This window comes from Hemitrygon akajei, chromosome 18, assembly GCF_048418815.1.
Source record: "Hemitrygon akajei chromosome 18, sHemAka1.3, whole genome shotgun sequence".
Classification (NCBI taxonomy): Eukaryota; Metazoa; Chordata; class Chondrichthyes; order Myliobatiformes; family Dasyatidae; genus Hemitrygon; species Hemitrygon akajei.
Window position 1 is genome coordinate 59376937 of NC_133141.1, and position 15753 is coordinate 59392689.

General features: G+C 40.3%; 1 protein-coding gene across 2 annotated transcripts in view; it reads left to right on the plus strand.

The window, feature by feature from the left end:
• The window catches only part of eftud2 (elongation factor Tu GTP binding domain containing 2), a 117280-nt gene that overhangs the window by 15117 nt on the left and 86410 nt on the right, over window positions 1-15753 (plus strand). For both annotated transcript variants that reach the window (XM_073071725.1, XM_073071726.1), the window contains exons 5-10: window positions 10137-10212; window positions 10325-10390; window positions 12435-12470; window positions 12553-12643; window positions 13275-13357; window positions 15500-15666. In XM_073071725.1, coding sequence (XP_072927826.1) covers window positions 10137-10212; window positions 10325-10390; window positions 12435-12470; window positions 12553-12643; window positions 13275-13357; window positions 15500-15666 — 519 coding nt within the window. The remainder of the gene's footprint in view (window positions 1-10136; window positions 10213-10324; window positions 10391-12434; window positions 12471-12552; window positions 12644-13274; window positions 13358-15499; window positions 15667-15753) is intronic.

Genomic DNA, 15753 nt, shown 5'->3' on the forward strand with positions numbered 1-15753 from the left:
AGGGATATGTTCGGCACAACTTTGTGGGCCAAAGGGCCTGTATTGTGCTGTAGGTTTTCTATGTTTCTATGTAAAATCAAGATCTTTCTGATGCATCCATATTTTTATGCATTGCTGTTAATTGATCTATTTAGGCTGATTAATAGTTGAGACATTCTTTGTTGAAGTATGATTTATTTTGTTTTGCTTTTTTATATTTTCTGCACCCAAAGTATCCATTTTCTTTTTGGATTTATGTATAGTTAAGCTTTTTGAGCACACTCCCATTGAACATCACTAAAAATGTCCAAGACCTGTTCAGTGTAGAAATTTTATAACTGAGGCTGGATTCATTCTAAGATGAAGAGTATCCATAAAATATGGGAGCATAATTAGGCCATTCGGCCCATTGAGTCTGCTCCACCATTTCATCATGGCTTATCCATTTTCCTCTTAACCCCATTCTCCTGTCTTCTCCCCATAACCTTTCATGCCCTGACTGATCAAAAACCTATCAATCTCACCTAAATTCATTCAGTGACCTGGTCTCCACAGCTGCCTGTGACAATTAATTCCACAGATTCGCCACCATTTTGGCTAAAGAACTTCCTCCTCATCTCTGTTCGAAATGGATGACCCTCTATCTTGAGGATATATGCCCTGTGGTCAATAGGCTCACGAAAAGAAACATCCTCTTCATATTCACTTTCAACAGTTGGTAGGTTTCAATGAGATTTCCCACGCAATCTTCTAAATTCCAGTGAGTACAGGCACAGAGCCTTCAATTGCTGCCAATATGATATTCCTTTCGTTCCTGGAATCATTCTCATGAACCTTCTCTGAACTCTCTCCAATGTCAGTACATCCTTTTTTAAATAAGGGGCCCAAAACTGCTCACAATAAAAACATAGAAAACCTACAGCACGATACAGGCCCTTTGGCCCACAAAGTTGTGCCGAACATGTCCCTACCTTAGAAATTACTAGGCTTACCCACAGCCCTCTATTTTACTAAGCTCCATGTACCTATCTAAAAGCCTCTTAAGAGACCCTGTTGTATCCGTCTCCATCACCGTTGCCGGTAACCCATTCCACACACTCACCACTTTCTGAGTAAAAAACTTACCCCTGACATCTCCTCTGCACCTTAAGCCTGTGTCCTCTTGTGGCAGCCATTTCAGCCTTGGGAAAAAGCCTCTGACTATCCACACGATGAATGCCTCTCATCATCGTGTACACCTCTATCAGGTGACCTCTCATCCTCTGTCGCTCCAAGGGGAAAAGGCTGAGTTCACTCAACCTAGTCTCATAAGGCATGCACCCTAATCCAGGCAACATCCTTGTAAATCTCCTCTGCACCCTTTCTATGGTTTCCACATCCTTCCTGTAGTGAGGTGACCAGAATTGAACACAGTACTCCAAGTGGGGTCTGACCAGGGTCCCATATAGCTGCAACATTACCTCTTGGCTCCTACATTCAAATCCACGATTGATGAAGGCCAATACACCCTACGCCTTCTTAACAAAAGAGTCAACCTGCGCAGCTGCTTTGAGCGTCCCAAGTGAGGCCTCTCCAGTGCCTTATAAAGCCTCAGCATTACATCCTTGCTTTTATATTTTAGTCCTCTTGAAATGAATGCCAATATTGCATTCACCTTCCTTACCACCTGTTCAACCTGCAAATTAACCTTTTGGGAATGCTGCACAAGGATTCCCAAATTGCTTTGCACCTTGGATTTTTGAATTATCTCCCCGGTTAGAAAATAGTCTTTGCTGTTATTCCTTCTATCAACATGCATGACCATACAGTGGCATGCAAAAGTTTGGGCACCCCTGGTCAAAATTTCTGTTACTGTGAATAGCTAAGTGAGTAAAAGATTATTATCACTAATTTTTATTGCAGCACCAACAAATTATATTCAATACAACCTGTTGCCGATTACATTTTGACTGTTTATCCCAGCCACCCCCCCAACCCTCATCCCCACCCACCTCTCCACCCCTCTCTCTCCCCCCACCCCTCTCCCCTCCACCAACCAACTGAATAGTAGTGCATACACAGACAGAGCATTCCTATTTTAACAGAAGATCTTTTAAGTTAGATATCAAATTTGTGCACACTAAGATTGTGTTTGGTCGTGCATCATTTACTCTTGCTGATGATAATTCCAGGTAAGAAATGTCCAAAAAGCTCTGAAGCCAGTGAGTACTTGAAATAACATGAGGAGGTTTCCAACGCTGGACTACAATCTTCTTAGCTGCAGTCAGGCCTGCCAGCCAGATTTTGCGTGTTTTTTCCCTAAGGGGAAAGGTGGGAATCGTCATTTAGAAAATGTACAGCGGGGTCCGTTGGTAATTGTACCCCAGTTTCTTCTGTAACAGTACTGATAACCTTCCTCCACAAACCAAAAACCCCTGGACATTCCCATACAACATGTATAAAAGAGCCAACGGTTCCGTGGGAGTAATATGGGTCAGGAACCAGTCCCATTTGGTGTCTAATTCTCAATGTTAGATATGCTCTATGACAAAATTTCAATTGTATATACCAATGATTTGGGTTTTTTGAAGCACCAGAAGCATTATCCCAAATCGGATCCCAGTCTTAAGTCTTGTCCCAATTCAAATATGTCCCTATCCCAGGCTTTTATTCCTGATGTGGGCATATATTTTTGGGAGTTTAATTTATCATAGATATATGACACTATCTGTCATGGAGCACTCTGTATCCAACTTAAAATGGTATGGTCCTTTAAATCTGGCCCCCAGGGAGCCCCATAGGCTTTACAAGCTGATCTTACTCTAAAGTAGAAGAAAAGAGAATGTTTATCAATATTCTATCGATATCCCAGTTCTTGAAAGCTAAGGATAGTACTTGCCCCATTAATAACTTGAAGAGTAATAATACCTTTATCCTCCGAAGTTCTGTTAGTGAATGGTTTTCCCCCCAGATAGAAAATGATTATTGTTCCATAATGGAGATGATTTGCACCATATGCTTTTAAATTTTAGGAATTTTCTATGTGAGTAAAAGATGACCTGATTTCCGAAAGGCATAAAGTTAAAGACGACATATTTCTCTAATATTTTAAGCAAGATTGCTTTTTTTATTTCCATCTTTTACAGTTTCAAAATAACAAAAAAGGGAAAGGGCCTGAAGCCAAAGTTTGGGCACCCTGCATGGTTACTACTTAGTAACACCCCCTTTGGCAAGTATCACAGCTTGTAAACGCATTCTGTAGCCAGCTAAGAGTCCATTCTTGTTTGGGGGATTTTCACCCATTCTTCCTTGCAAAAGGCTTCTAGTTCTGTGGGATTCTTGGGCCATCTTGCATGCACTGCTCGTTTGAGGTCTATCCACAGATTTTCGATGATGTTTAGGTTGGGGGACTGTGAGGGCCATGGCAAAACCTTCAGCTTGCGCCTCTTGAGGCAGTGCATTGAGGATTTTGAGGTGTGTTTAGGATCATTATCCTGTTGTAGAAGCCATCCTCTTTTCATCTTCAGCTTTTTTACAGTTGTTGTGATGTCTGCTTCCAGAATTTGCTGGTATTTAATTGAATTCATTCTTCCCTCTACCAGTGAAATGTTCCCCGTGCCACTGGCTGCAACACAAGCCCAAAGCATGATCGATCCACCCCTGTGCTCAACAGTTGGAGAGGTGTTCTTTTCATGAAATTCTGCACCCTTTTTTCTCCAAACATACCTTTACTCATTGCAGCCAAAAAGTTCTATTTTAACTTCCATCAGTCCACAGGACTTGTTTCTAAAATGCATCAGGCTTGTTTAGATGTTCCTTTGCAAACTTCTGACACTGAATTTTGTGGTGAGGATGCAGGAAAGGTTTTCTTCTGATGACTCTTTCATAAAGGTCATATTTGAGCAGGTGTCACTGCACAGTAGAACAGTGCACCACCACTCCAGAGTCTGCTAAATCTTCCTGAAGGTCTTTTGCAGTCAAATGGGGGTTTTGATTTGCCTTTTCTGCAATCCACGAGCAGTTTTCTCGGAAAGTTTTCTTGGTCTTCCCAACCTCAACTTGACTTCCACCGTTCCTGTTAACTGCCATTTCTTAGTTACATTACGAACTGAGGAAACGGCTACCTGAAAACACTTTGCTATCTTCTTATGGCCTTCTGCTTTGTGGGCATCATTTATTTTAATTTTCAGAGTGCTAGGCAGCTGCTTAGAGGAGCCCATGGCTGCTGATTGTTCAGACAATGTTTGAGGAGTCAGTGTATTTATAAAGCTTTGAAATTTGCATCACCTGGCCTTTCCTAACGATGACTGTGAACAAGCAAATTAAGGTCTGAGACCTTGGTAAAAGTTATCTGAGAGCTCAAATCTCTTGGGGTACCCAAACTTTTGCATGGTGCTCCATTCCTTTTTTACTCCAAAATTGTACAAAGCAAAAATAATACACTAATTTTGCTTAAAGTGTTGAAAAGAATGTTTCATCTTTAACTTTGACTTTTGGAGATAAGTTCATTTTCTACTCACTTAACTATTCATAGTAACAGAAATTTTGACCAGGGGTGCCCATACCACTGTATGCTTCCATCTGTCACCTCTTTGCCCATTCTCCAAATCTGTAAGTCCTTCTGCAGCCTCTCTGCTACCTCAACACTACATGGCCCTCCACCTACCTTTGTATTGTCCACAAAGCTATCAATTCCATTTTCCAAATCGTTGACATAAAACATAAAATGAAGTGGTCCCAACACAGACTTCTGTAGAATAGCGGCAGCCAATCTGAGAAGGATCCCTTTACGGGTGGCCCCAGTTTTGTATTTTGAACGTTCGCTTTGCGACACCTCGCTGTTATGAAAGACCTACATTACCTGTTTTCGCTAACAAAAGGTGTTTTCACTGTTATGAATAAAGGCAGTGCGCGCCCCGAGCAGCCAAGCTCCTCCCCTGGAACTGCATTCCAGCCGCCATTGCTTAAACACGTGCCTCTGAGCTTCTGTGCTTTATATCAATTTATTTTGTGCATCCATTAGCAAGATGAGTTCTAAGGTATCGGAAAAGCCTAAGAGCTCGTGAGGGTGTTACACTTAGCATAATACTAGACATAATTAAGCGTTTCGATCATAGTGGACGAAGTAAGGACATTGTCCATGCATTGAACCATTCGCACAGAGAGAAAGAATCTTGAAAGCTGCCGATGTTGGTTCTGCTCGTAGCAAAGTGGTCTGTCTTAGTTGGCATCCAATAATGGATAAAATGGAAAGTCTATTACTTGAGTGGATTGATGGGTGTACAAAGCGTGGTGTTCCATTAAGTTATCTTATACTTAAGGAGAAATCAGTCAGTCTTTTTAATAAGCTGAAACAGAAAGCACTGTACGATCGTGATGAAAGTGTTGCGAAAGTGGAATTTAAAGGTAATCGTGGGTGGTTTGATCGGTTTCTGCAGCGAGGACAGCTTCATAGCTTAAAGTTTACTAGAGAGAGTGCTTCGGCTGATACTGAAGCTGCCGAAAAGTTCCCAGCAGAACTGAAGAAAATAATTACAGAAGGTGGTTATTCGTATAAGCAAGTGTTTAACTGTGACGAAACTGCAATTTATTGGAAAAAATTGCTGAGCACCCCAACCTCCAACGATTTAGCCTAACACACCATCACCAGTGTGCTCGCTGTCTTCTCGATTCCGTTAAGTGAAACTACACTGTACTTATATTATTTCTACTTTATATAGTCCGTGTATTTTTATGTGTTATTTGGTATGATTTGGCAGCTTCATAGCTTAAAGGTTACTGGAGAGAGTGCTTCCGCTATGTATGAGTTTATACGCTACGCTAGACAGTGCTGCAATGATTGCAGAAAAGTATTTCTACTTTATAGGCTGTGTATTTATCACATCATTCCTGCTTTTACTATATGTTACTGTTATTTTAGATTTTATGTGTTATTTGGCATGATTTTCTAGGTTTGTTTTGGGTCTGGGAACGCTCACAAATTTTTCCCATATTAATAAATGGTAATTGCTTATTCACCTTACGACATTCTGGCTTACGAACTGTTTCATAGGATCGCTGGGGAAACCTGTGTTCCCACACTTTGCCTCCTCAAATCAACCCACATTAATATCTTTCCTGTAATGCCATGGCCTCATATTTAACAGCCTCATGTGCAGCACCTTGTCAAAGGCCTTCTGAAAATCCAAGTACACAACATCCACTGATTCTTTTCTTTATCTATCCAGCTTGTTATTTCATCAATGAATTCCAACAGATTAGTCAGACAAGATTTTCCCTTAAGGAAACCAGCTGATGTTGGCCTAATGTCGAGTGTCTCCAAGTACCCCGAAACCATATCCTTAACAATTGACTTTCATATTTTCCCAACCACTGCAGTTAGGCTAGCTGACCTATAATTTCATTTCTTCTGCCTCCCTCACTTCTGGAAGAGTGGAGTGACATTTACAAATTTCCCATCTTCCAGAACCATGTCAAAATCTACTGATTCTTGAAAAATCATTACTGATGCCTCCGCAATCTCTTCAGTTACCTCTTTTAGAACACTGGCGTGTAGTCCATCAAGTGCAGGTGACTTATCTACCTTCAGACCTTTCAGTTCCTCAAGCACCATCTCCCTAGTAATAGCAACTGCACTCACTTCAGTCCCTTGACACTCTTGAACATCTGGCATACACAGTGAAGACTGATGCAAAATACTTACTCATTTATTCATTTTGTCTGCCATTAATATCGCTCCAGCATAATTTTCCAGCAATCTACTCTCCTCTCTTTTACTCTTTATAAATATTAAAAAGCTTTTGGTATCATTTTTATATTATTGGCTCACTTACCTTCATATTTCACCTTTTCCATACTACGGTTTTTTATTTGCCTTCTGTTGGTTTTTAAAAATATCCCAATCCTCCAACTTCCCACTAATTTTTGCTTTATTATATGCCCACTCTTTTGCTTTTATGTTGGCTTTGACATCCATTGTCAGCCGTAGTTGCTTCATCCTGCCTTCAGAGTACGTCTTCTTTGGGATGTATCTATCCTGCATCTGCTGTCATCCCTGCTAGTGCCCCTTTCCAATGAACTTTGGCCAACTCCTCTCTCATGCCTCTTTAAGTCACTTTACTCCACTGTAACACTGATACATCTGACTTTAGCTTCTCCTTCTCGAATTGCAGGATGAATTCCACCATATAAGACCATAAGATATCGGAGCATTTGGCCCACTGATTCTGCTCTGCCATTTTATCATCCAATTTCATTCTTAGCCCTAAACTCCTGTCTCCTCTCTGTATGCTTTCATGCCCTAATCAAGAATCTGGCTTAATCGATGTCTGCCTTAAATATACCCAATGACTTGGTCTCCAGAACCGCCTGTGGCAATAAATTCCACAGATTCACCACTCTCTGGCTAAAGAAATTTTTCCTCATCTGTGTTCTAAAAGCACATCCCTTTATTCTGAGGCTGTGTCCTCTGGTCTTAGACTCCCCCACCGTAGGAAACATCCTCTCCACATCCAGTCTATCAAGGCCTTTCACCATTCAATACGTTTCAATGAGGTCACCCCTCATTCTTCTGAATTCCGTGAGTAGAGGCCCAGAGCCATCAATTGCTCTTCATATGACAAGCCTTTTAATCCGAGAATCATTTTCGCAAGCCTCCTTTGAACCTTCTCCAATGTCAGCGCATCCATGCTTAGATAAGGGGCACAAAATTGCTCTCAATACTGCAAGTGAAGCCTCACCAGTGCCTTATTACATCCTTGCTTTCATATTCTAGTCCTAAATTAAATTAAACAAAACTTATCAATTCTGTCATCCCAATCATTGACATAGAACATAAAAAGAATTAGTCCCAACACAGACCCCTGTCGAACACTACTAATCACTGGCAGCCAGCCAGAAAAACCTCCCTTTATTCCTACTCTTTGCCTCCTGCCAATCAGCCAATGCTCTATTCATGCTAGAATCTTTCTTGTAAAACTATAGACTCTTGTTAAGCAGCCTCATGGGTTGCACCTTGTCGAAGGCCTTCTGAAAATCCAAGTGCGCAACATCAACCAATTCTCTTTTGTCTATCTTGCTTGTTATTTGGCCCGTAAGAAATAGGAGCAGAATTAGGCCATTCAACCCATTGAGTCTGCTCAGCAATTCCATTGTGGCTAATTCTGGAACCCACTCAACCCCATACACGTGCCTTCTCACCATAATTCTTTGATGCCCTAACCAATCAGGAAACGATCACTCTCTGCCTTGAATATACCCATGGACTTGGCCTCCACTGCAGTCTGTGGCAGAGCATTCCACAGATTCAGTACTCTGGCTAAAAAAAAATTCCTCCTTGCCTCTGTTCTAAAAGGTCACCCTCAATTTTGAGGCTATGCCCTCTAGTTCTGGGTACCTTTACCATAGGAAACATCCTCCCTATCTAGTCCTTCCAATATTCGGTAGGTTTGAATGAGGCGCATCCCTGCATTCTTCTAAATTCCAGCGAGTACAGGCCCAAAGCTGCCAAACGCACCTCATATGTTAACCCTTCATTCTCAGAATCATCCTTGTGAACCTCCTCTAGACTCTCCACTGACAACACATCCTTTCTGAAATATGAGGCACAAAACTGTTGACAATACTCCAAGTACGACCTGACTAGTGTCTTATAAAGCTTCAGCATTATCTCCTTTTGTATTCTGTTCTTGAAATAAATGCCAACATTGCATTTGCCTTCTTTACTACAGACTCAACCTATAAATTAACCTTCTGAGAGTCTTGCATGAGGACTCCTAAGTCCCTCTGCACCTTTGATGTTTGAACCTTCTCAGTCCACATTATTGTTCCTTTTATCAAAATGCATTATCATACATTTTCCAACACTGTATTCCATCTGCCACTTTTTTGCCCATTCTTCCAGTTTGTCTAGGTCCTGCTGCAATCACATTGCTTCCTCAGCACTACCTACCCCTCCATCTATCTTCGTATCATCCGCAAACTTTGCCACAAAGCCATCAATTCCGTTATCTAAATCATTGACAAATAATGTGAAAAATAGTGGTCCCAATACTGACCCCTGAGGAACACCACTGGTCAATGGCAGCCAACCAGAAAAAGCCCCCTTTATTCCCAATTTGCTGCCTCCTGCCTGTCAGCCATTCCATTATCCATGCCGGTGTCTGTCTTGTACCACCATAGGATTTTATCTTGTTAAGCAGCCTCATGTGTGTCACCTTATCAAATGCCTTCTGAAAATCCAAGTAAATGACATTCACTGCCTCTCCTGTGTCCACCCTCCTTGTTATTTCCTCGAAGAACTCTTAACAGATTTGTCGGGCAAGGATATTGACCCCCTCAGGTTCAGGTGTAGCCCATCCTTTTTGTACAGGTCATACCTTCCCCAGAAAAGATGCCTATGATCCATAAATCTGAAACCCTGTTCCCTTCACCAGTTCCTCAGCTATGCTTTTATCTGCCAAATCATGGTGTTCTTGTCCTCATTGGTGCATGGCACAAGTAGCAAGCCAGAGATTATTACTGTGGAGATCTTGCTTTTTGGCTTTCTGCCTAGCTCTCTTTAGACTTCTGCTCTTTTCCTTCCAGTGTCATTGGTACCAGTGTGTACCCAGATTTTTCACCCTTCAGAAATGTCGCGGATATGATCCGAGACATCCCTGACCTTGGCACCTGGGAGTTAATGTACCACCTGGGTGTCTCTATCGTGTCCACAGACTCTCCTATTTACTCCTCTTAACTATTGAATCTCCTACCATCACTGCATTCCTCTAATGCCCCCTTCCCTTCTGAGCCTCAGCGCCAGAGACTAGGTCACTGCTGCCACCCCCTCTCCCAGTATCTGTATACTTGCTTGTTATTGAGCCTCCTACAAAGGTTTATTGATTCACAAGCAAGTAGATCCTTTGTGTGTCATTCACTTTTCAGGTACCATTCATATTATGTTTAATACCATAAGATATAGGACCAGAATTAGGCCTTTTGGTAAATTGAGCCTGCTCCATCATTTCTTCATGATTGAATGTTTAGATTCACAGCAGATCACCAGTCATCCAGCTTTCTAAAATATATTTTCAGCTGTATGTTGAATGTTTCTTTTCTTTTGGCTGTTTCGTTGAATGCACCTAAAGAGAAATTCTAAACATCTATAAATCATTAAATTTTTTAAAAATTCATCTCAGGTTCCTTGCAGATTTGATGGATAATTCTGAGCTCATTCGGAATATTACTCTTTGTGGGCACTTGCATCATGGAAAGGTATGTATTTACGTGTGAAGGTGCTATTTTAATTGTAGAGAAGTTAGTTTAAAATATAGATTGACTGGAGTACACAAAAAATATAAACACATTTTGTAATAATTTCTTTCAGACAAACTTTGTTGATTGCTTGATTGAACAGACTCATCCAGAGATTCGTAAAAAGGATGACCGTGACGTAAGCATTCTTGGCAATTTTCTAAATATATATTTATCTGCAAAATCTTTTTAAAAAAAAAAAGCTGTCTTATTTTTGGCTGTGTTATTAATATTTTCCCTATGCAGCACAGCAATATTATTTTTAATTCTGAAAGCCTTAAGCTAATAATTGACTTAATGTTAATAAAATAAAAACAAATTTAAAGCTGTTAAAGTATATTTTCTCACTGGTCCATTGTTAGAAACATAGAAAACCTACAGCATAATACAGGCCCTTCGGCCCACAAAGCTGTGCCGAACATGGGCTCACTTTAGAAATTACTTAGGGTTACCCATAGCCCTCTAATTTTCTAAGCTCCATGTACCTATCAAGGAGTCTCTTAAAAGACCCTATCGTAGCTGCCTCCACCACTGTTGCCGGCAGCCCATTCCATGTACTCACCACTCTCATCGTTTTTAAAAAAAAACCAACTTGCCCCTGACATCTCCTCTGTACTTATTTCCACGCACCTTAAAACTGTGCCCTCTTATGCGAACCATTTCAGCCCTGGGAAAAGGTCTCTGACTATCCACACGATCAATGCCTCTCATCATCTTGTGCACCTCTATCAGGTCACCTCTCATACTCCGTTGCTCCAAGGAGAAAAGGCTGAGTTGACTCAACCTATTGTCATAAGGCATTCTCCCCAATCCAGGCAACATCCTTGTAGATCTCCTCTGCACCCTTTCTATGATTTCCACATCCTTCCTGTAGTGAGGTGACTAGAACTGAGCACAGTACTCCAATTGGGGTCTGACCAGGGTCCTGTGTAGCTGCAACATTACCTCTCGGCTCTTATCCTCAATCCCATGATTGATGAAGGCCAATGCACCGTATGTTGCCTTAACCACAGAGTCAACCTGCGCAGCAGCTTTGCGTGTCCTATGGACTCGGACCCCAAGATTCCTGTGATCTTCCACACTGCCAAGAGTCTTACCATTAATACTATGCCATCATATTTGACATACCAAAATGAACCACCTCACACTTATCTGGGTTGAACTCCATCTGCCACTTCTCAGCCCAGTTTTGCATCCTATCAATATCCTGCTGTAACCTCGGACAGCCCTCCACACTATCCACAACATCTCCAACCTTTGTGTATTCAGCAAACTTACTAACCCATCCCTCCGCTTCCTCATCCAGGTCATTTATAAAAATCACGACGAGCAGGGGTCCCAGAACAGATCCCTGAGGCACACCACTAGTGACCAACCTCCATGCAGAATATGACCCGTCTGCAACCACTCTTTGCCTTCTGTGGGCAAGCCAGTTCTGGATCCACAAAGCAATGTCCCCTTGGATCCCATGCCTCCTACTGTCTCAATAAGCCTGGCCTTATCAAATGCCTTGCTGAAATCCATATAGATTACATCGACTGCTCTACCTTCATAAATGTGTTTAGTCACATCCTCAAATCTGTTTAGCTACTTTAATCTTCTGAATCCTTTTGAAGTCAAATTGCTTCGGTTTTTGCTGAAAGTTTAAATAACTTACATAGGAGAATAATTATTTTAAAAAAGTAACTTTTTTTTACTGGAGGCCAGATATCTCTAACTCTGATTTTTTTTTTTAAACATCACAATACAGATGTCTTTGGTTCATTCCAGATTTAGATTTTGCCAAGGTAAAGTGGTCTTTAGGTTAGAATTTATGATGGATGCTAATTTCACATAGACTATTCCTGCAAGGTTATTGTAATGCTGACTCTCAACTGGTCATATTGAAGCAACTACTATGGGATGATTGGGTACTGGAGAAAGAAGGGTGAAAGAGCAGCAGTTCAAAGCCATGGAATAGTCTAAGTTGCAGCCATGTCAGTTATTTGGGACGTGTTAATTAAAACACTGTCCAGATATGCTAATAACTAGAAGGGTACTGGAATATTAAAGTAGAATGGGTAGATAAGAAGAAATATTTTCTAATGGGTGTCCTGGGCTTTAATAAGTTGAAGCTGCATCAGTACAGCCAAATTGATCTCCAAATTAATAAATTATTATGTTTTGTGTTTTTTTTCCTTCAGCTTCGATACACTGATATTCTCTTTACAGAACAGGAGGTAAGCATTCCTATTCAATCTTGTTAATTTATGGAAGATTTTTGAAATTCTCTTGGATAATTTCTCAAGTATTTTTACTTAGAGAGGAGTGGGCATAAAAAGTACACCTGTCACAATGGTACTTCCAGATTCCAAAGGCAAATCCTATCTCTTCAACATCATAGATACGCCAGGTGAGTTCTGTGAACTGGTTTCAAATGTTTTTGATTTATCTAGTGAACTAAATAAAAATTGTTGTATTATTTTATTTAGTTCTGTTATGTGGTTAAATAATGGTATAAAGTTGATGTTTACTTTAAATATAAGTACTTGATCATTGGGGTTTCAGTTGTATGTATCAATATTTCTAAAAGAGAAAAATTCATTTATATTTTAAAATAGTGATTTAGAGTAGATTGTAGCGATGTACTACATACAGAGCTAGAGATGACACGCAGTCGGTAAGTCGTTTTGAGACTAGTTTATACAAACTTCGCGGCACTGGCATTTAATCCCTAGCGCCCGCCCTCTCCGGGCGGAAATGACGTCAGAGGTGCATTACCAAAGTCTCTCCCCGTGCTGTGGCTATTTGTGAGCCGGTTCGCCTGTGCAGAAAGTGGGTCACCACAAAATGTTTTTAAATGATCTCACCTTAAAGCTCCTAACTATTTCTTTGTTTTCTTTACAGTACCTGCACTTAAAACTCGTAAATGAAACTGTTAAAGTGACAGGAAACTTTAGAAGTTTAATCTTATGATTGCCAAGCTGTCAGACAGCTCTCCTACCTTTTTAATCTAAATTCTAAATCTATAATTTACTTTTCAGGACATGTAAACTTCTCTGATGAGGTTACAGCTGGTTTCAGAATCTCCGATGGCATGGTACTCTTCATTGATGCAGCGGAGGGGGTGAGTGGACACATAGACAAAGAGTAAAGAATTTCTATAAAATATATGAAATCCTGGTTCTGGGGCTGAAGATGCATGAGAACCCAATTTGCTTGCAAACATGAAAAGAATGTACATTGTAGAAAGTTACTAACTTTCAAGGTGTGCATGAAATTAGAAGACCATACAGATTTATGTAGCTGAAGATATCAATGTTTTTTTGAAAAAAATGGGTGACCTGGATTTTGGCTTTGAGTTCTCTAAAAGTGGAGTGTTACTGACTGTTTTTTTTAAAAAAAAGGATATCCATCAGCTGTGAGAGTTGGCAAGGGAATGGCAGAAGGAATTTAACTTGGAGATGTGAAAAGTGATGCATTTTAAGAAGATAAACCAGAGCAGGACATACACAGTGAATGGCAGGGCTTTAGGCAATATTATTGAACAGAGAACTTGGAATACAAGTAGATAGTTCCCTGAAAGTGGAAACACTGGTAGTCAGGATGATGAGGAAGGCACACCGCTTGTCTTCAGCAGCTGTAGCCAGTGAGTTTAAGAGTTGGGGCATCATGTTATAGTAGTTCTACAAAACAATGGTTAGATTGTACTTGGAGTATTATGTGTGGTTCTGGTCATCAGAATGTACGAAGCTCATGCTTAATCGAGAGTGGATGCAGAAAAGATTCACGAGGATGTTGCTTCGATTGAAGGGCTTCAGTTATCGAGAGGGATTGGATAAGCCAATCCCTGGAGCAAATGAAGCTGAGAGGTAACATGACAGAGGTATACAAAATTATGAGAGGCATAGAGTAGATAGCCAGTGTCTAATTCCTATCATAGGAGTGTATAAAACTAGATTTATATTGAGAGGAAGGAGATTTCAGGGGACCTGAGGGTTAATTTTTTTTTACACATATCCTAATTAGTATTTGGAATGAGCTGCCTGAGAATTTGGTGGAGGCAGGAATGATAACAGCATTTCGGCATTTGGACAGATACTTGAATGAGGGATATGGAATTAATGCAGATGGGATTGGTAGAAATTAGCATGATGGTTAGCTTTGATGCAGTGGGCTGAAAGGCCTGTTTCTGTGTCGTTCAACTCTGATTCTGAGATTTTATGTATGTTACACAGAATTTGATTGTAGGATTCCCTTTAGTGTGGAGGGTTCTTGAGCCAGCAATTTGTTCTACCAGATGAGATGGTGAGTCAGGTAGTGCAGTGAGAGATTGTGGGTTGCTTTGGATGCACCTGAAGGCTGGGTTATCCATTGGTTGCGTTAGGAAGTAGGCTGATAACGTTGCCTACAGTGTTTATTGGTGGATCCAGAGGAAACATTCTTGCTTTTGCTGAGCAAGAAGGCTCTTGCATGCAAACTCAAGTGCTTTCAGCTGCCCTGTTTTCCAAAGTTCAGCCATCTATTTTAAATATAACATGACTGCACAATTGAAAGACATTGCTGTACTGTTTCAAAGATGTCCTTGCTGAAGTTTATCCCTCAACCAACATAAAAGCAGCTAATTTCAATCTTATCACTTAACTGTCCCAAATTGATCACTGCATTTCCTTTGTTGCATCAGTAACTGCATTAAAAAGTATTGTTGACAGTAAAACAAAGTATTTTGAAGTGTACAGTACTGTGCAAAGGTCGCAGGCACATATATTTAGCTAGGGTGCTTAACACTTTTGCACAGTAAGGTATGTAAGTCATCTTATTTGCTTCTTTGTCTGATGTTTTAGTCATCACTGTTTACAAAAGTTTTTTTAATATTCATTAATAGTTTGGCATTCTCCCTGAAGTTGAAAAAGCGACTGCTAAATAAACCCAATTCTCTTTAGAGGATGGTTATCTGAAATGGAGATTCACTGCCTGTTTACAATGGGGTTCTTTTCTGAATTTTAATTAAAGATCCAATGTAAGGGAAAGCTGTGAAAATATTAGTAAATTGAATTTATGGTTGCATAGAAAGGAAATTCCCAATCCTTATCATCACCATGTCTCTTTATTTTGTAAGTCAAGTATATATATATATAGATAGAGAGAGAATAAACTTTAAAAAAATAACAACAGCGGAGTAATTAAATGCCTGATCAGTTTTATTGACAACTCTTCTGTTTTTAAAGTATATACAATATGGATGATGTGATCTCTGTGTAATGTGCAGGTAATGTTGAACACTGAGAGACTAATCAAACATGCCGTACAGGAGAAGCTGGCTGTTACTGTTTGCATCAATAAAATAGACAGACTTATCCTGGAGCTAAAGCTGCCTCCAACTGATGCATATTATAAATTACGGCACATTGTGGATGAAGTCAATGGTTTGCTTAGGTAGGCTGTCATTTCTCTGTGGAAAATGTGTCACTTTTATGTTATGGAGAAGATTTTTGTTTTTGTGCATTTAAGATCTATTTTAAG